This window comes from Oryzias melastigma, linkage group LG6, assembly GCF_002922805.2.
Source record: "Oryzias melastigma strain HK-1 linkage group LG6, ASM292280v2, whole genome shotgun sequence".
NCBI classification, from domain to species: Eukaryota; Metazoa; Chordata; class Actinopteri; order Beloniformes; family Adrianichthyidae; genus Oryzias; species Oryzias melastigma.
In genome coordinates, this window is record NC_050517.1 from 3,515,966 (window position 1) to 3,536,593 (window position 20,628).

General features: G+C 37.0%; 1 protein-coding gene across 2 annotated transcripts in view; it reads left to right on the forward strand.

Moving 5' to 3' along the window:
* Positions 1-15,941, forward strand: part of LOC112151766 (INSC spindle orientation adaptor protein) — an 82,506-nt gene extending 66,565 nt beyond the window's left edge. For both annotated transcript variants that reach the window (XM_024280823.2, XM_024280824.2), the window contains exons 8-13: positions 6,073-6,244; positions 6,393-6,571; positions 6,667-6,733; positions 11,265-11,420; positions 12,813-12,889; positions 15,728-15,941. In XM_024280823.2, the coding sequence (XP_024136591.1) occupies positions 6,073-6,244; positions 6,393-6,571; positions 6,667-6,733; positions 11,265-11,420; positions 12,813-12,889; positions 15,728-15,856 (780 nt within the window). In that variant the 3' untranslated portion in view covers positions 15,857-15,941. The remainder of the gene's footprint in view (positions 1-6,072; positions 6,245-6,392; positions 6,572-6,666; positions 6,734-11,264; positions 11,421-12,812; positions 12,890-15,727) is intronic.
* The last annotated feature ends 4,687 nt before the right edge of the window (positions 15,942-20,628 follow it).

The following is a 20,628-nucleotide window of genomic DNA, read 5'->3' on the forward strand; positions in this document are numbered from 1 at the left end:
AACGTTTGAGTGGTATCCCCAGCTGAAATGTTACACAATCACAAGAGTGATTCATCTTGGACAATCAAAGTTGATGAACACAGAAGATAAAAGTTTCTTTATAGACCAATGCAAATGGTGGGGGACGTCCATATAAACATGTTTTACTCGAGAAGACAAAAACATGCTGTTGGAAAAAGCCTGCAGCTGTGACGGATGCATGTGCTACAATCGGTCTCCCAGTGTTGTGCCAAGGAACGCTCCCCCAGTCAGAATGTGATTCCCCACTCTCAGGCATTGTTGACTGATATTTTGTCCCTAACAGCGTTAAAAGAAGGTGAATGAGTTTTTGGAAGGGCTTTTGGGAGTTTACTGTCATATTTATTTTTTTCCCCCACATATTCTACATAAAAGAACAAAAGAGGTCACGGATTCTGTTGGGTCGTAGCTGATCCAGCCCGCCAGAATCTGTACCCCCCCCAAAAAATTGCTTTAGAAGCAACAATTATTTATTACTTGTTCATTTTTTCATGTTTCCACAATAAAGTCACTTTCATAAATTGCGTTTTTTATCCTAAGTTAGCCAAACAAAAGTCATTTTTTAACACAAAAAGTTGTTTTTTCATGTTGAATATGTGGGAAAATGTGTAAACATGACAATAAACTCTCCAGAGCTCCAGAATAAAGTCTATTGTAATCATATACCTTCTTTTAACACTTTTTGGGACAAAATCTTAGTGTTACATAACAAATCAACGATGCCAAACAGCAGGGAAATATCTTGGCACAACACCGGTTCTGCTCCATTCTGATGCACTCACAGACAACTAAATTCACGTCTTCACCAACGGTCTCGCTGCTCTGCAGAAGCTATGTCCTTGAAAACAACACAGGTTTTTGGATTTTTTCTAAAAACAACATCATCATAATGAAAATACTTTTACTGGGATGTTTAAACAGTGACTTTAGATGATGTTAATCTCTCAAAATCATTTTTTCTTCTAATAAAAATAATAATTGTTGCGACATTAAATCAACAGCAGACGATTGAACATTGTGTTCATTTCATTCACGGGTTCTGATACGTACAGCAGCGTGTGCAAACACAGACAGGAGGTTTCTATGGAAGTGTTTGTGGCTCATAATTCAAAATAAAAGTTAATACTGGAAATGCTTTTTCATTTTAACAATGTACCTCTTGAATAAAATGAAACAGCTATTCTCCGAACGGCTTTTTCATTTTCTTCTTCAACACCGCTCATTTTGTGACATAATTCAAGTGGCAAAGCAAATGAAAGCAAAACCATTTTGAGTTAGCACTTCCAAAGGACGCACCACGATGACGTCAGAGCTCCTGCTCTGCTTTGGTTTGTGTCATCGGCAAACAACATGCCGTTCTCCTTGACTTATATAGAGAAAAGGGTAAAAAGGAAGGAAGAGGAGGAGAAACAAGTTCAAAGCTGAGATTTATCCTTTCCCCTACAATTAACTGGAGTTTAAAAAAAAAAACCTTTAAGACTGGGAAAGCGGGATACAGTCTGGCACCGATGAGTTTTATTGGATTCCGGTTTGGATAAACAGCTGCTTCCACGGTGTTTCTGTGTCTCTGTAGCTGAGTTTGAAGGTGGTTCTGCATTAACCCGAGAGGGGGGAAAATAGGGGACATTTGATTCATTATTATTATTATTGTCTCGACGAAAATAAGTAAAACATCACAGTTCAGGAGACCTGAGCAGACTGCCCCCGCTCCCGCAGACTGCTGGCGTGTTGAGCGAGCTCCGCTGAAGTCCGGGAGGCTGGCTACAGCCAGAAAACCGCCGTGCTGCGACAGGACGAAAACACTTGTATTGTATTACAATGTTACCCGCAGTGACCTGTCAAACGTCTGTGACCTGCTGTGAAATGCAGCCAAACATTGGAGCACTGAGCACTCTTGTATCAATAAAATCTATGAAGGCCTAAATCTTATTTTTTCTTTATTAGCTTTTACTCAAACCTAAGCAGAAACTCATCTATTTAAATGTACTACAATTATCTCTGTACTACAATTATTTCTATCCGACCCTCCAGATCATTTTATTTTATTGTTATGAGTGACCAGTTGTCATCCTCTTCTTATTTCCAACTTGTATAATTTTGACAAAATATATTTTTATGGAGAGAAAAATATTGAAAGTTATTTAAGGTTTAAGTTGATTTATTCTGGAATAATATTCCTGCCTGTTTTATTCATAGTTGTGTTAAAAAGTTACAGTTTTTAAAGTTTTGAAAAGGTAGTTTTAGTGTGTCTAATCAATGTTCAGCGTTTGGATTTTGTCCCCTTGTGCGATTCAGACCCCTGATTTAGTCTATACTAAAAGTGAGACAGCATACTCGAAGTTCACTTTTTCTATACTGTCTCTCTATCGTAAGCTCTTTATTGACACATTGGTGTTATTTTTTACTGTAGTATATAGACCCATACATTATTTATGTAACAAACAGAAACCGGAATGAATAAAACGTAAACATAGATGCTGTGTTTTAGAGTTTGACATAGAACTAACAAGAAGCATTTAGTTCCATGAAGTTCTGTCAGCTTCTTGTGTTTGCAAAGGTCAGTTTTGTTCTGACAAACACTGATTTGAAGAAAGCTCTTCTGGGAGGAGGTCAGAATCCGATCTCTAAGTGAAAAGCGGCGAGAAAAAGGTCCAGCTGAATTTTTTTTAAAAAGTTGTGGAAGGGGGGATGAGCGGGGGTGTAGAGACTGGATGGTTCCACGTCAGTGGGCCGCTCAGTGCTGCTGACGTCCACAGAGACAAAAATAGGGAAGGGCCCTGTGAAGCTGCAGGCGGATGCTCGTCAGCGGAGGAGACTGACAGCTGTAGCTGCCTCTCAGATGACAGTTTGCTCCTCTTGAGATGTTTGTGGATAAACTCTTGTTTGCAGGGCTGATCGCAGGCTGTGCCTCTGCTTCTGAAGCTACACACACTGCTTCTCCAAAGATAAATCTGAGCTTCTTACAGATCCTGAATTCATTTTTCAGTCCAATGTGTTTGTTTCTTCTCTGAACAGGAACAAACCTGTTGAGGATTCAGACTTTTCATGGATGATTCTCACACTTTGACCTCCCTTTCTGCATGTACACAGCTGTAGTCTGGAAATACGTTTCTCAAACAAATGTGGAGATGGATGTCTGAGTCTAGCTAGTTTGCTTTTATTAAGCAACACTGCCCCCAAGTGGTAAAATAGGGTCCATCTAACTGCTTTTTTTTATTAAACAGGGCTCTGCGACGTGAGGCTCCTTTACCCCTCCACAGTGGATCTCTGGCTAAAGAAAGATACAATAACAGTCATTTTTAAAAGTAAGGGTTAAAGTAGCGTTGATTTAATATATTCGAGTTAAGTTAATAAGTTTGTGGCTGAGGTGAACCTAGAAGATGATAAACTGTAAGGGTTTTTCTATCCCTGCTGACATCATTAGGCCGCGTTTCCTCCAGAATACTCAGATTACAAATACTAGGCAAAACTTTGGTAAAAACTCTGATCTTTTCTGATTGTTGAGTTTATTTTAAAGTTCACTTTATCTTATCCTGCATAGCAATAGTTAGCAGCTATTCAGAGGGGAGTGGATGAAATGTCTAGATTTGTGTATTCTTCATTTATTCAAGATTCAAGATTCATTTATTGTCATATGAACAGCTTACACTGACATGCGAAATTATGTTACAGTACAACCCGAACAAGATCAGACATACAACAGAAATACACAACACAGTTCAAAGTTGAATGAGGTGCAGCAGGTCTATTGGATCATTAACCAATCATGTTTCATGTCTATGCTCCAGTAGTAAGTAGTAAAAGGATGACGGCTCACCAAAGTAAACTAAAAGTATGCAAGAGAAAACGTCATTTTTGTCTCGTGTTCTTTAAGAATACATTTGATTCACTTGAATCTTCCTGTTTAGGACAGGAAGTCTTTTATTTTGGAAGAAAGTTCTGTCAAGATTAAAAAACGACTTTGAGAAAATTCCATTTGTCTTAAATTTTATGTATTTATTCACTCAAAAAAAAAAATAATAATTCATATTTATTATAAAAACCAACAATGTAATGATGCAAAGTAGAATAAAATGTTCCTAAAAGGATAAAAAAAAGGCTTTGCGGCTCGTTGTAGGTTGTGATCAGTAACAAACAGGCCTTTTACTGGCAAAGGTTGCAGATCCCTGAACTGCAAAACTTTGACCGGTCTTTGATATAATGTTTGACCATTTGCATCTGTACACTGCCAGCTAATACAAATATGACATCATAGTACTGCTAACCTTATGTACAAGCTTTTCATTCCTGCTTTACTTTGAAAGTCCCACTCCAATGAAAATTGTGTTTTGGTGTTTTGAACGTCTTCTCGTTGCATTTTTCTGTTTATCAAGGACGTTTGAACGAAAATTAAGCTTAAAATTGCATTTCTGAGTATTTTTGTTTTTTCAAACTGACGTGAATCCGGAGCAGACAAAAAATACTCTTGGAAAAAGCTTGCAGCAGTGACATTTCCCGCTCTAGCCCATGCAGCCACCTTTCAGAGGAAACTCTTTTAGCTTTTTTTATGCTGGACCTTATTCTCTCCATCATGAACCAAAGGTCATAACAGTCTCTCCAGCCTCCTCAAACACTCGAGAAACAAGCTTCTTAGTTTGATTGGTGCCTCTCCATCGTCTCTTTGGAGTGTGTCTGTATCTGCGGCTCTGTGATGTCCTGTCTCCTGCTTTTGCCCCAAAGTAACTGAGATTAGCTCCTTTACAATTGTAGAAGATCCATTATTAAAACACAATGAAAACACAATACCTACAATTCTGAAAATCGAATAATTCCTTAAATAAGTAAAAATATACAAATAAAAAAACAGTCATACCAAGAATAAAAAAAACCTAGTTACAGAGATGTAATGAAAATATAATCGAAAATTTCCTTAAAACCCCATTGGGTCCATGTTTTCTGCCCTGCAGTTCACCATCATTCCACTAGGGGCAGTAGACGGACTTTCCCTGCTCATTTCAAAATATCTGCTTCAATGAAATCTCAAAAACAAATGTTTAGCTAATTTTAAAAACTTTATGATGATAATAACTCATCTATTGTTATTTATTTTAAATAAATAAATATGTCAAATGTATTTATATTGAGTTCTTTATAATACAGTTACACCATGTTAAACATGTGTGGATCAAATGTGAAACATTGATTAAATCAGGAGATTTTTCCTAAACACTCATGTCAATATTTGTTCACATTGTTGTGAACAAAAACTTCATGTTATCTAGAGCTCATTAAAACATATTGCAATCTTTTGTTGATTTCATCAAAGGGATTATAAAACATCTTCATTTCAACAAATTTGAACATTCTGTCAATTCTTTTGTGCAATGGGCTTTACAGGATTAAACTTGCCAAAAAATTTTTAAGATTATTTTTCTTGCAAGACAGAAAATAAGACTTTTCTAAACAACCCAGCCACCAAGGCCAAGTGGCCAAATGTGGTTTAAAATGGGCAGAAAATGTGGGCTCCGCCCGTGTTTGCCAACATTGGCTTAAATGTAACCAAACACTGAATCAACTTTTTTGGCTGTTTATCTCTAGAAATGGGGCTTCAAAAGTGCACATTTTTGCTGTGGGTGGAGCCAGCCGTCCGGTGGACCGCTCCCCAGTAGCGAGCTCTCGTGTAATGAGCTAGCAAGCTCTGTGTAGCAAGCTATCGATCTCCACTGTATCAAGCTAGCGACTGCGCTGTCCACCGGGTGGCTGACTTGCATAGCGAGCTAACCCACTGAGTGCCCACTTTAGCCCATGTGGGCAAACACAGGTGGGACTTCCACGGAAACCTCAGACAAACCCATTTGTGGCCCACAGCTTCTGCTACTTTTAAGCCATATGGGCTCACCTGTTCTTGCTGAATGGGAACTGTCTTGTCTAGTTGTATTATATTTTGTATGTTATTTTTTGGGTATATCTTGAGGACCAGGCCTCAGTTGTTGTCACCCTTCCAACACAGTACTTTAAATGAAGACAAAACGTGTTGTGCAGTAACCAGTGTGCGGTTTCTCGCCCAACCTTCAGGTGGATGGAATTCTGTGCCTGGCAGACATTTTAACCGATGAGAACAGCGTGGAAGCAGCCAGGGCCGAGGCAGCGGCGGTCGTCGCTCAGATAACATCTCCCCACCACACGTCCACCCAACATCTCGCCAGCTTCCTGGAAAGCATGCATGACATTGTCACAGCTCTCATCAGTGAGTGGGAAGACCTTTTATCCTTTTTTTTTTATAAGTAATTGTCTCAAAGTGAAACTGTGCGTCTCACCTTCCTTTAAGCATTTTATTTCAGTCTGTTCAAATGTTGAACCTTTTTTTTCTATGAAGCTCTGCCTTCTCCTCTTAGAGCTGTGTGAGAGCGCCTCCTGTGGGGAGGTGTTCCTCCTGGCGTCTGCAGCCTTGGCCAACATCACCTTCTTTGACAGCATGGCGTGTGAGATTCTGCTGCAGCTGAACGCAGTCCACATCCTGCTGCAGGCCTGCAAAGACCAGCAGAGGGTGGACACTCCCTACTCCAAAGACCAGGTACACCCTGTGGAATGGCTGTAAAGAAGAGGAAAAACTACAAAAAGCTTCATTGAAATAGAAACAAGAACTCTGCTTTTCACTCTAAACTACAGGTGGTGACAATTTTGGCCAATCTTTCTGTCCTGGAGCCTTGTGCTTCAGAAGTTCTGCAAGAACAAGGTAATTCTTTCAAATTTATCATATAAAAACATTTTTTTCATGTGTTTAAAAAACGGTTTTGTCTTTTATCCTTCATCTACTAAAGAGAAAAAAAATCTTCACCCCCACGCCTCTAGAGGGCAGCACAGGGCAATTTAAAAGTTGCACAAGTTATCAGTCACAATTTAAAAGGCCTTTGTATTTAGTTTTGGTATTTTAATACAACGTATTTCTTCTTTTTCTCAGAATCGTTAAACATGTTTAAAATAAATTTTGAAGACAATTTTAAATGTTAAAGTAAAATGATGTATCTTGACGATCAACAGGAAACCATAGTTTCCACTAAATCTGACAAATTAAAATTTCACATTTCATATTGAGACTTTCTCTTAAAAAATCCTGCAGAGATTAAACAAGCCCCACAAATGTTTGTCTATTTTTTTTTTTAGAGAACATGCAAAGTTGTGGTGTTTTATTGTGAAATTAGCCAGATTTGAAAGATACACAAAACTAATTAATACAACTAATTTCCCTCTGGATCAATAAAGAACAACTGTATTGTAAAAAATCAGGACAAGAAGCTTGGAGCAATGCATTAAACCTTGGAATTCCACAAGAAAAGAAAAGAATGAAATGCCCAGAAATAAGAGTCACCATTTTTAAAGTGGATTTAAAAAATATATTCCCAAATAATCTTCACGTCCACTATCTTCATTTAAAATGGAAGCAGAACTAGAAAAGTTTCATTACCTGAGAAAATGCTGGTGCGAACATTGTTTGTTGAAAGTAGTCAATGAAGATGCTGAAACTTTGGTGACACAATTTACTTTAATTGCTGAAGGGATTTGCTGAAAATACAAAAGCTGTTTGCAAATTGTTGAATTTGCTAAAAGACTGGAAATTTTGTTAAATAACTATGAAAGAGTGCTGAAATTGACCTAAATTTCTGAAAAATTTGTAATAAAAATGCTTTAAAATCCCTAGTACATGCCAATTCTGCAAAAATATTTAGTATTTTGCTTAATTATAAGCTAAACTCCAAATTAGCATAAAAAACCTGAGTAGATGCCAAATTAGCCAAAAAAAGCTAGTTCATTGCTTAAAAATTAGCTAAACACCAAAATAGACTAAAATTCCTCTGTAAACTAAATTAGCCAAAAAAGGTAGCATGTTGCTAAAATGTTAGCTAATCTCCAAATTAGCATAAAAAACATCAGTAGATGCCAAATCAACCACAAAAAAAAAGCTAGGACGTAACTTAAAATACTACCTAAACTCCAAAATTGCCTAAAATTCCTCAGTAAATTAAATTAGTTATAAAGTAACCTGTTGCTATTAGCCTAAAAAAAACCTCAATTTATAACAAATTGGCAAAAAAGTTAGCCTGTGGCTAAAATATTAGTTAATTTCCAAATTAGCATAAAAAACCTGAGTAGTGAGCAAATTAGCCAAAAAAGCTAACACATTGATTAAATACCAACTTAAATCCAAAATAGCCTAAAATTCCTCAGTAAACGAACTTGGTTAAAGACGTTAAAGACGTTAGCTAAATTAGAAGCTAAACTGTACATTACGCTAAATACCTCAGTAGATAGCAAATTAGCCAAAAACGTTTGCATGATGCTAAAATATTAGGTAAACTCCACTTTAAAAAAGAATTAAAAGTACTATAAAAGATTAAAACATAGTCGGGAAGGAAGCAGAAATGCTTACTAAGCATTCACACAATTAGAGAAGAACAAATCAGTTTGAGGATTGAAAAAGTGTGAATTTTCAGTGGTGAATCCTGTGAGCAAAGAGATGAAGAAGGAACTCTGGTTTGGAGCAGGTCCAATGCTACACAAAGACTACAGAAGAATAACAAACCTCCCACAGGCATCAGTGTTATGTGTGCTGAATGCCACCAGAGTGCAAAGAGACAGCACCAAATAATTCCATCAGTGGAAAACTGCGCATGGGAAAACATTTTCCAGTTGAAAAATATATTTGGTTGAAGAATAAAAAGCGTTAAATGACAGAGTGAAATAAAAGAAACAAAGATTAAAACCCACCCCTTTTTTTTTGGAATCTGAAAGATGCTGAACATGTTTTTCAATAATCGAGTCGTCTGCAGAAATACAGCTGGAGTAAAAGTTGGATAGGAATGTGTTTCATTTACTTGATTAATCAAAAATATGCTTTTACTTGCAGCTATTTCATAAAGTCCAAAGCTACAGTGCAAAACCAGAACATTCAGTGTTTTAAGTTTTTCTTTTCATTTTTTTTAACAAAAATGTGCATTTCTTTGCCCCTGGTTATATGTTTTTATCTTTAATATTTAACAAACATGTTTAACCCTTAAACACTGTAACTATATGTGTTTATGTCCTGTGAACTACTGCATTTTTTTAATTGATAGCACGGTAATTCAAACAGATTCTGCTGGAATTATGGTGTTAGTGGTTGAAAAGTTACAGTATGTTAAAGATTTAGCATTTAAATGACATCGCGACGCCTCAGGTGTTAAAGGGATCAAAATCTGCAAAGCATTTTATCATCAAAGTTTGATCGTGTTTTTCCTCTTTCATCATTCTCTGTAAAACCGTTCGGCTGTGTTTACATTGTACTCAAACATGCATGTGGTTAAGCACGTTGATGTTTTTGTATGAACCTAAAATAAAGTCGGTATAGATATTTTTCTTTGCTCTTCTTTTCAAAGTTTGATAGTAGAACTATAAACTAAAGTCATGAAATATTCAGTTTTTCTTTTTTTTATTCATTTTTATTGGTTTTCAAAAAGCACAAAAAAGCAATATAAAATCAACAAAAGAAGTTAACAAACATGGAGAAAATCCTATAATTTATGGTTTGTCCGGAGTTCAATACATTTTCTTATTTACTATTACATAAACCATTTCACCTGGTTTTAGGAGTTACTGGTGTCATTCAGAACCTGCTTCCATTTAATCCACTGGTCGGCATATTTATTTGCCTCCTATGTTCAAGATTTTTTTTTTTTCCATAAATTTCTCCTCCACATTTTAATCAGGTTCTGGTTGTGGCCAACATTTTGGAATTGCTTTTTTTGTTGCAGCTAAGATAATTTTTTGCCAAATACATCTCATCTTCCTTCTGAAAAATGTCTACTAAGTTTCCAAGATCCATGAATGAACTTTATTCATGTAGCACTTTACAACTCCTTTCAGTGAACCAAAGTGCTTCACAATAAAAGAAAGTTTAAAGAATAAACAAAATTAAGAAACAGCAAAAAATTACAAAAGCAGTCTGCAATAAAATACATAAAAAATAAATAAGAATACAATAAAACAAAACAAATAAAATAAAATGCCATCCACTACTGAGCGCTTAAAGCCATTCTAAAAAGAGTCACAGAAACAACTAGAAAAGTTGTACTCCCTGCGATAAAGCTATTGTGAATGCTCTTTGCTGAAGATGGGGAAGAAATTTACTTTAATTTCTAAAGAGATTTGCTGAAAATGCTAAAGATATTTGCATACTGCAAAAATTGCTAAAAGAGTCAAAGTGGCAGACATTGCATTAAGTGCACAAAGAATTTATTGAAAATTGAAAAAATTCTGTAAAATATAAAAGTGCGTAAAAGGTATGAACTCAGATATTAGCCCAAGTAGATGCCGAATTAGCAAAAAAAGCTGCATGTTGCTAAAATACTAGCTTAAGTTAGAATGTCCCACAAAAACCTCACTAGATGCTAAATTATCCAAAAATGTTAGCATGTAGCTAAAATATTAGCTAAGCTCAAAATTAGCCTCAAAACCCTCCATAGCACTGATGTTCTTCACATGCTGAATGTTTTGATACCAATATTGCAAAGGTTTCAAAGTGTGCAAAAAAATTGAGGAATTGCATGAAAAAAAATTGTAAAGTTGCGTAAAATCGTAAAAGAAAAGTGTAATATTTAAAAATTTGCGTGATATTTAAAGCAAAGACACACATTTCCTGATTGGTTTTTACATAAATTGCATACACTTTTAAAAATTCCTATTTATTTCAATTGCACTCAAAAAATGCATAAATTGTGTTAAATCGTAAAAACCGTAAAGTTTATGAATACAAGTGATAAAGTCCTTGATGGACTGAGTGTTTTGATACCAAGATTGCAGAAATTGCTGAAAGAGTTTTTATGTGCCTAAAAACGTCCCTAAGAAAAATGAATAATAAGAAAAACAGAATAAGTAAGTTGTTGACTTGGCTTTACGTGTTTGTTTGTTTTTCCATTTAAGAGCAGAAGTGATAAAAAAATCTCTCAAGAACACAAAACTGTTGCACATTTGGCTTTGTGAAAGGTTAACTTTTTCTTTTAAAGCAATTTTTATGCTGTGAATAAAAAAAAAAAGCATTTTGTTTTAGTTTAAGAACTGCATTAAGTAGGATCTATATGTTGCAAGGCTTATTTTTTTTTGCATGTTTCAGCCTCAGTTCCATTTATACTTAGCGACTTTTAGTCTGAAAAATACAGTCTGTAAAGTAGTGGTTGTTTGTGTCTTTCTCATGTTCCTGCCTGTCCTGCGCTCTGCTGCTGAATCCACGTCAGGAGTTGAGCGGCTGCTCCTGCTGCTGGGAGAAAAGCCGTCCTCGCCCAGCCCCTCAGAGGGCGCCGCCTGCGAGCGCGTCCAGCAGAAAGCAGCGGTCACCCTGGCTCGTCTGAGCAGAGACCCTGATGTTGCTCAAACAGCCATCCAGCTGAAAGGTTTTTACTGAACGCACTGGTTCACATTTTACTTAAGAACATCTGCGCAGAATCTCAAAACAAAAGACCAATCGGATTCGTCTGTGTGAAGCAAAGGGGAAAAGAAAGAAAAAGTCAAGAACATTCAGCACTTATTAGAAGACGGCCATAAATAAAAATTCTAATGATTCTGATGAGATCCTTAAATACTGTATTTTCTGCACATTAAGGAGCACCAAACTGTAGAGCACATTTAGCCAAGCAAAAAGTCAGAGATAAGTCAGTCAGACGTCATTAACCCTTTAACACCGGAGCTCCAGTGTTTATGTTCTTTGATTTACTGTAACTTTGAAATGATATTCCTGTAGATTCTGAAGGAGAAAAACGGGTCATCGAGCCGCTTCTCTCCTTCAGAATCTACAGGTTGGCCCTGAATCCCAGAGCTAACTTTTAACATTTTATTAAAACACAGTCAGGCACCGCTACAGGTTAGCACATTAGCATATTCCAAATGACACCCAACTACACATTTTGACAGAGGGGCGTGTACCTCTGAAAATCTCTTTGAATAAACATAATCAGAATTTATATAAAGTGCTTTGGATTATGCCGCACACGCTGGCTTTTTTTTTTTTAATTAAGCCTTTAAAATACGCTAATATATTTTCACACAAATGTCACAACTATTGGACAAAAAGTAAAAAATAAAAGCTTAAATTTTAGAATTTGATTTTTATTTAATTTGATTTGAAATACTTGATTTCAAGAAATCAAAAATAGTGGATGTGCAATAATATCAACAGAGGTTTTATGTCTGTACAAAGATATGTTAGACATAGGATAACTAGGCATTAAATTATAGGTTGCTTGAAAGAAAGTGTGAGAAAGCGAACTTATAATCTCACCTTGGCTCCACCTTACCATTTCCTTTACATGATGACAGATTTATACCTCACCAACACAGCTACCAGTCATTAAAAATCAGTAAGAATCAATAGATCACATGACTAGTAGATATAACAACATTTTAATCATAGCATATGTAGATCAATAATCAGAATTCAACAAGGTCAAAGAATAAAAAAAAGCATAAAGAACATACATGAAGATAAATTTATGTATGTATATATATATATGTGTGTATACGCATAAACTTATCCTCATATATTTCATTCATGTTTTATTTTATAAGTAGACTCACATACAGCTAACATGTTGAAACAAATCCACATAAAATGTTTCAAAGGAAAACAGAAAACAACATCACTATTCACACGTCTTTTTTGCATTTCTGCCAAAATATTTTGTCATTTCTACAGTGAACTAGTCATATTTATGTCTTATTTTCATCCGTGGTGTGTACTTTTCTAAGTCACCTAATCATTAACAGATTGTGTCCTCTGTTGTCCTCAGCGGTCCCTCGTCTCATTCAATTGTGTCGCTCCCCCACTGAGAGAAATAACAGCGACTCTGTCCTGGTCGCTTGCCTGGTAAGTGCACACGATGCACCCATGTGTGTGAGGATGCAGGGAGGCCTGCCAATAGGACTAAATGATTCTGTGTCCTGCATGAGAATATGTCATTCAAACATTCAAATTGCCCATTTCAGTTATGTGTGTTTTGAAGTACTATTCATTTTCATCCGTCGTCATCATATAGTCTGTCCTATAATGTGTGAAACAGCTGGTGCACCAAGCCACGGCGCAACTTAATTACCTCTATATGGCAGCACATGAAAAACATAACATAGAGTTCACTTTTCTCAACATGCAGGGCTATGGTGGACATGCCGTTAGACATTTTTCATTAAAACAACTTTCTCTACAAGACAGTAAGAAACACTGCTTGTGCTGAATGATTCATACAGATTTTATTCACATTTTGGTCCAAACTGTAAAGCTGCATTGACACCAATGTCTGCGACCCACTTTCACTACCGAGGACTCGTCTGTCAGGGGTCTGCAACCTTCAATCCTAGAAGAGCCTTTGGGCTGGTTTCTCACTGATCCAAACCCCACAGGAGCCGTGAAGTCTTTTTAATCCTTTTTGATCATTTTGATGCATTCATGTTGTTGATACTTTTTAAATATATATATATATAATATGTATTTTTCCTCTTTGGGCATGAATAAACAGAAATAGATGGTGGAAAAGCCTTTTTTCTAAATGTGAAATTAGATTTACTTCTTTTCAAAATAAAATACATCCTGTGTCTCATAGGATCATCCCAGTATCATATTTTCCCTACTTACCTTCACACCTATAACACCTTCATTGGTTTACCATTCAATAGAAATAGTATCTAAAAATATATTTTCTAAACTCCTCCCTTCTGTATAGCTAATGAACATTGTTGTGCTGTGTAAAATATGTGCTTTAAACTCATAAAATAAGATCAAGCTTCACAAATGTCAGCAGGGGTGTAAAAACAGTTTATCTCACTGTACTATGAGTACCTCAGCCATAACTTTATAGACCTAACTAACCTAAATTCAAATGATACCACCTACCAGACTTTTTAAAGTCCACGATACTTCCTTTCTTCACCCAGAGAGCCAGCACTGAGGGTTAGAAGATCTACAGGTAACTCTGGAGCCTCAGGTTGCAGACCCCTGGTCCATGTCAACACGTGTAAATGTGCCTTTTGGGCTTCCACGTTTAAAACGTCCACGTTTAAAACCTCCACGTTTAAAACCTCCACGTTTAAAACCTCCACGTTTAAAACGTCCACCATTTTCAGGCCCTAAAGACAAAACGTGCAGACATTGAACACAAGTTTAAAGTTAAATGGCATCCTTTTTGATTCATAGACATACCAACCATTTAAAAAATGATCATGGAAGAGATATTCATAAATGCAGTTTGTGTCCGGCAGGAATTCTGTGACACCAAATTTTGGAATAGAGCTGTGAGAGAAAAAGCCTGAAGAAAGGTTCACCAGATTTTCTCTAGGGCTGGGCGACACTGAGCTTTTGGGTATCAAGCCATGCCGGTCAATATTGTAGAAATCAATACCAAGATAGATATTTTTCAGTAATGTGGTGGATGTCCCGTGAACCTCAAAATCTCAATTGTTCTTAATCACCATGAATGTCTTTTTGTAAGTTTTCTTTTTTAATTACTTCATAAACAGAAACAGAATTAGGACAATATTTGTAATGAAATGGAAAATAGTTTATTAAAACAAAAACTTCTTCAAACTAGAAAAGTTGCATTACCAACAATAATGCTGTTGTGATTGCTTTTTGCTGAAAGTAGTCGCTGAGGATCCTGAAGTTTTTTGTTGAAAATGACGACATAATTAACTTTAATTGCTGGAGGGATTTGCTGAAAACGCAAAAGCTGTTTGCAATATGTTAAATTTGATAAAAAGCTGGACATTTTGTTAAAGAACTATGAAAGAGCGCTGAAGTTGACCTAAATTTCTGAAAAATTTATAGTAATATTGCTTAAAAATCCCTAATACATGCTAATTTTGAAAAACTTGGCATGTATTATAATGTAAAGGTATGTATCATGTATTAGCATGTAAAATACACCACATTTGCAAAAGATATCTGTGTCTTTGAAAAAATATTTAGCTCATTGGTTAAATAGGAGCTAAACTCCAAAATAGCCCAAAATTCCTCAGTAAACTAAATTAGTCAAAAGGTTAGCCTGTTGCTGAAATAGAAGCTAAACTTTAAGTTAGCCTAAAAAATTCCAGTAGACAACAAATTAGTCAAAAAAGTTAGCAGGTTGCTAAAATAGGAGCTAAACTCTTAATTAGCCTATGAAAACCTCAGTTGAACACATTAGTCAAAACTTTAGCATGTTGCTAAAATATTATCTTTTTAAAAAATGACTAAAAGATGAAAACATAGTTCATGAATATATTTAAAGGCTTGTTGCTGATCTACTTAAAATGTAGAAATGTGAAGACTTCCTTATTCATTTCTTATGGGACATATTTTGCTCAATATTTCAAAAACTAAAAGTTTTAATACCAAGATTACTGAGATCGCTGAAAGTGCGATTGAGTTTTTCGTGCTGAAAAACGTACAGAAAGGAGCAGAAGAATCACTATAGAGTGAATGCTTTGAACCGTTCACACAAACGTAAGATATCCAGCTTGTATTAGTAGTATCTGCTTTAAAAAACGATTTCCTTTTAAACTTGAGTCAGTTGACAGGTTGTGGACGTGTTTAAACTCATGACATTTCAAGCCTCCACTGACATAATTCTACCTTTTCCAGTATGTTATGGATGTCCTTGCACTCTGCAGCCCAGCATGGTGTGTTGGGGCTTTTTTGTGCCTGCTGTGATGCATAATGTGTCTGTGTCTGCAGGCGGCCTTGAGGAGGCTGGCAGCAGGCTGTCCGAGCAGCATCAGTGCAGCCGACCACCAGCAGCTGATCAAACCACGCCTAGTTGACTCTTTCCTTCTCTGCTCCAACATGGAGGAAAGCTTTGTGTGAAACACATTCCAGCTCTGCAGTCCTTTTATTTAACCTTTAAACACTATAGCTCCAGTGTTTATGTTGATTTGCTGCAATTTTTCTAATAGTTAACACAATCATTTCAGTAGATTCTGAAAGAGAAAAGCGGCTCAATGAGCCGCTTTTCTCTTTCAGAATCTACTGAAATGATTGTGTTAACGGTTAAAACTTACAGCATGAATTATCTTTCTCAAAATATGTTTTCTAAAAGTTTTGCTGGTCTTTCAAATTAAAAGCATAAATTACTTAAAAGAACACAAATTCACTTTGTACTTTTTCTGGTTTTTGTCTGGACCTTTTTAAGCAAAGACCTCAAGAAATCTAAAATCAACTTAAATGTATCTTACAGAAATGTTACCCTTTAATTTATTAAGCTTAGGGACACTATTTCCATTTTCTTTGGGTTTAAAGATCAGCTGAACTTTTGATAAATAAACATTCTGCAAGTGGCTTCTGGGAAAATCTTTTGGCACATCTCCTGGGTGGTTTGTAGTAAACATTATTGCCATGATTCTTAATTTTTGCATAAAACACATGTAACTTTTGAAAAAAAGGCTTTTTGTATTATCATTTTATGCAAATTCTGGAATAAAGGAAATAATCTAAGGCAGAAATTGTGCTTTAATTCCAAGTGTTTCATAGGACATCTGTTTATTTTATGTTTAAAAGTCATTGCAAAACGTTTAATGAAGGCGGTGTTCTTCTGCTGGGAGGGATTTTGTAAATCCTGGATTGAATTAAAGGGATGTTAGAGTCTTTTATAAAGGCAAAATATATGTATGTTTTTTGCAAACAATTTGGAAATCCAGAATTTTAAAATTGAGGGAAGGAATCGAGAAAAACAACAGAAACTTCCTGCTTTGCTTGGGCATTTTTTTTAGCAGTTTTTTCCAATATTTTGTGTCGTATTCCTATTTTCCTTCTCATAGAGACTTTGAACTAATACAAATGGAAACAAATCTTTAATTTATCCACATAGGTAACTTCATAATAACCCCCGTTGGTTTAAAAAGTCTATTCTGTGATTTATTAATCGGTTCATATCGTGGACTGAAAGAAGAACACAGTGGGATCAAATTTTCCAGACATCTTACCCAAAGTTTTACCAGAACAATTTAGGCAAACATTTCTGAAGAAAAAAAATCACTGAATCATTTTCAATTTCACGACAGTAAGGGTTCTGTGGTTTTGTCTGGTTTGTTTTTTGGTCATGTTCTGAGTTGAGTCACTCTACATCCAGATTAGCGGTCGTCATGATTCACAGCTGTCTTCATTTCAGGTAATTGCCCTCAGCCTCTTTAAGGTTCTGGTTTTCAGTTCATTCCTTTCACGTCAGCTGTTCTGTCCAGTCACCCTTTTGGGAGGGGTGTTATGTTTTAGTTAATTTAGTGTTAATGTTTCACTTTAGTGCCACCCTACCCGGTGTCCTGAATTTTTGGGTCCAACTCAACATCCTGACAGACAGAAACTGTGTTTACATGTGCAAAATGTCCTCGATCGGATTAGAATAGAACGGTGCACATGGGCCTGAAAAACTTTATCCAATTGTGACAAATGTTTCCAAACAGTCGATCAGAATAAATCATACATTGACATGCGCAGAACTGTCTAAAATGACGGAAATAGTCGTAAAAGAAGAAATGGTGCATTCTGTTATAAACAAAGATACTGTATAGAGTGTGATGATGCCCTGAACGTGCTTTCATTATTATTTTTAAGTGACTGTTCGCTGGGCTGCACGGTGGCGCAGTGGTTAGCGCTCTTGCCTCACAGCGAGAAGGCCCCGGTTCGACTCCCGGCTGGGACCTTTCTGTGTGGAGTTTGCATGTTCTCCCCGTGCATGCGTGGGTTTTCACCGGGGACTCCGGCTTCCTCCCACCGTCCAAAAACATGCTTCATAGGTTAATTGGTGACTCTAAATTGTCCCTAGGTGTGAATGTGAGAGTGAATGTGTGTGTGATTGAGGCCCTGCGACAGACTGGCGACCTGTCCAGGGTGAACCCCGCCTTCGCCCGTCAGCAGCCGAGTTAGGCTCCACGTACAAGAAGATGAATAAATGAATGCCTGTTCGCTTATAATTTTCTAAATCAGTGCAGCAATCTGCATCTTGGCTGCATGTAAATACGTGGGAATAACATCAGCCTTAATTGGCCTGAATGTGATTAGAAACATGACGTCACAAGATTTTTTTTTTTTTTTTTTTTTGCACGGTTTCTCAGGACAGTTTTGGGAGAAGAGCGCCATTTGTGCATTCAAAAGGCGCCGGCTCATAGACCGCTCGGAGACGCAGTTCTCCGGGGAGACACGGTTTTTCCTGAATTCGGCTGCTCACTTGCGCAGAACAGCCGGACGAACTATGGTCCAAAGCTCACACTGTAAGAGTGGTGGAGGTCACCCGGCGATGCTGAGAGCTCCGGAGCTTTTCTGCAATGTTGGCGCCAAGAGCAGGTCGCTGTGCTACGCCGTCAACGGCAGAGCTTGCTTGCTCGCTAAACTAGAAACTTACTTTTGATATTGTAATTCTTCCACTCTCCTTGGCTTGTTTACATTAAAAGTGGGGTCATCTGGACCCCACAAGACAGTGCACTGAACTTTTCTTTATCATTGATTTTTGAGTTTCACTAATGTCCATGGCAGACATAAAATCCTGTCCACCTTTGTTCACATTTGTCATGGAAGGAATCACACATCAATATGTGGGTGGAGTCATCTGGACCCCAAAGAGAGTGGATGGGTTTCATGTGATAAATTACCTAGTTGTTCATGTTTTTTAGCACTTCAAACATTTTTTTACTCTTTCTATCCACATCTGCGATGTGCCTCATTAAGACTGCAGAAATTAACAAAACAAACTCCACCCTGTAGGAGGCGCTGTCTCAAAAAACCCTGCTGAGAATGCGGTCCTGAGAGCGTTGTTGGGTCTCCGGACCTGCAGGTACACCCTTCTCTGGGAAGGGAGAAGGGATGAATTCAGATTGGGCCTCATATGTTGGTTAAAATAATTTTACAATAACATTGGGTCAAGTTTAGTGTGCACTGAGAACCGATTTAAGTGCAATAAGTATGACTGCATGTTGTTGACAGAAGCAGAGAGACTTCTGGAAGGACTGATTATTATTTAGAATGATAATATATATATATATATATATATATATATATATATATATATATATATATATATATATATATATATATATATTTGAGGTCATGTTATATTTTCATAGATATTGGAAGATGTTAATATTGTGACTTTTGAGGAATAAATCTTCTCGGGGAAATATACTTTCTATTCCAAAGAACACATGTCCTAGTCTGACTTCCCTCTGCAACTTAGTATCTGATGGAATATATCGCATATTTGCTCTCGAAGCGTTCTGTACACTGTAGTGACCTCAACACATGAAAGGGTTAATAGATCTTGTTCTGAAACATCCCGTTAAAGCAGTCCCGCTTCTCTCAGACTGAACCACAGCATCTTCAGGCGATGCAAACGAGGAACAAACATTTACATTTGGGTGAGCACAATAATAATGAGGCCAGTTGTCTGCAACAACTAAAGAAAAAAAACGTTTTGTTCCAAATCGACCTAGAAATGGTCATGAGCCTGTATGTCTGCACGGTGGCAGTCAGTCCTTTTGCTGAGTGAAAACACACACAAAGCAACAACACAAGGCTTTTGCCAACAATTCACAAGGTTGAGAGCCCCAGCACATTCATCCAGAGGTCAGGCTGTGCTCTTATAGACCTTCTCCGTAAAAAGAAGGTAAACAATGAGAGGTTTGTGAATAGAAATTACAAAAACCAAAAGAAACTCATTTCACAAAAGATGAAACTGTCTGTTAGGAAAACTACCTCAGTGGCGGGAGAATGATGGTCTGGGCTTTTCTTGTAGACACAAAATCAGAACATCGATATCAGGCTTCAACTTTGAACTCTGCTGTTTGTCAGAGCCTTCTTAACTGCTGATTTTAACTGCTTAACTGCAAAAGCTCAAACAGAAATCAAACTTAGCAGAAGCAGAATGCTATTTATAGAGAATTGAGGCGCAGTCCAAGTCCAGATGTCAAAATGATGTGTCAGAAGTGAAAACATGTGATCATTGATACATGTTACTGGATTGACCCTTTCCTATTTGCTTCTGTAGACAGAGACGTGCACGAGCAGGCGCCATTGTTATGCATTGAGTGATGGCAGCAGAACGCAGCTGTTTCAAAGGAGGACAGGCAGATATCAAGCACAGAAATTCAGCCAGCTCCCTCACTTTTTACAAAACACGGCTCGAATTAAAGCTTAGAAAATTACTGGATGTATCAAAATATAATGCTCACAAAAGTTAAAGGAGCACTTTAATTAGATACATCAGATCTCAATATGTAGTTGGATATCTATACAAATAAGGACAGGACAGTGTCTTAGGAACAAAAGGATGCCAAGTCTTTTAATGGAAATAAAAGTTTTCAGCCTACAGAGGCTCAATTGTGTAGACACCATCAAATCAGAGTGAAATGAAGATGTAGCAGGCTAGTCCATTTTTTACAAAACTTAATTTCTGCAACTCAAAATGCTTTTCAGTATCTTGTGTGGCCCCCACCAGTTTGTATGCATGCTTGACAACATCGCGGCATGCTCCTAATGAGACGACGGATGGTGTCTTGTGGCATTTCCTCCCCAGACCATCACTGACCCACCACCAAACCTGTCATGTTGAACCACGTTGCAGGCAGCATAACGTTCTCCTCGTCTTCTCCAGA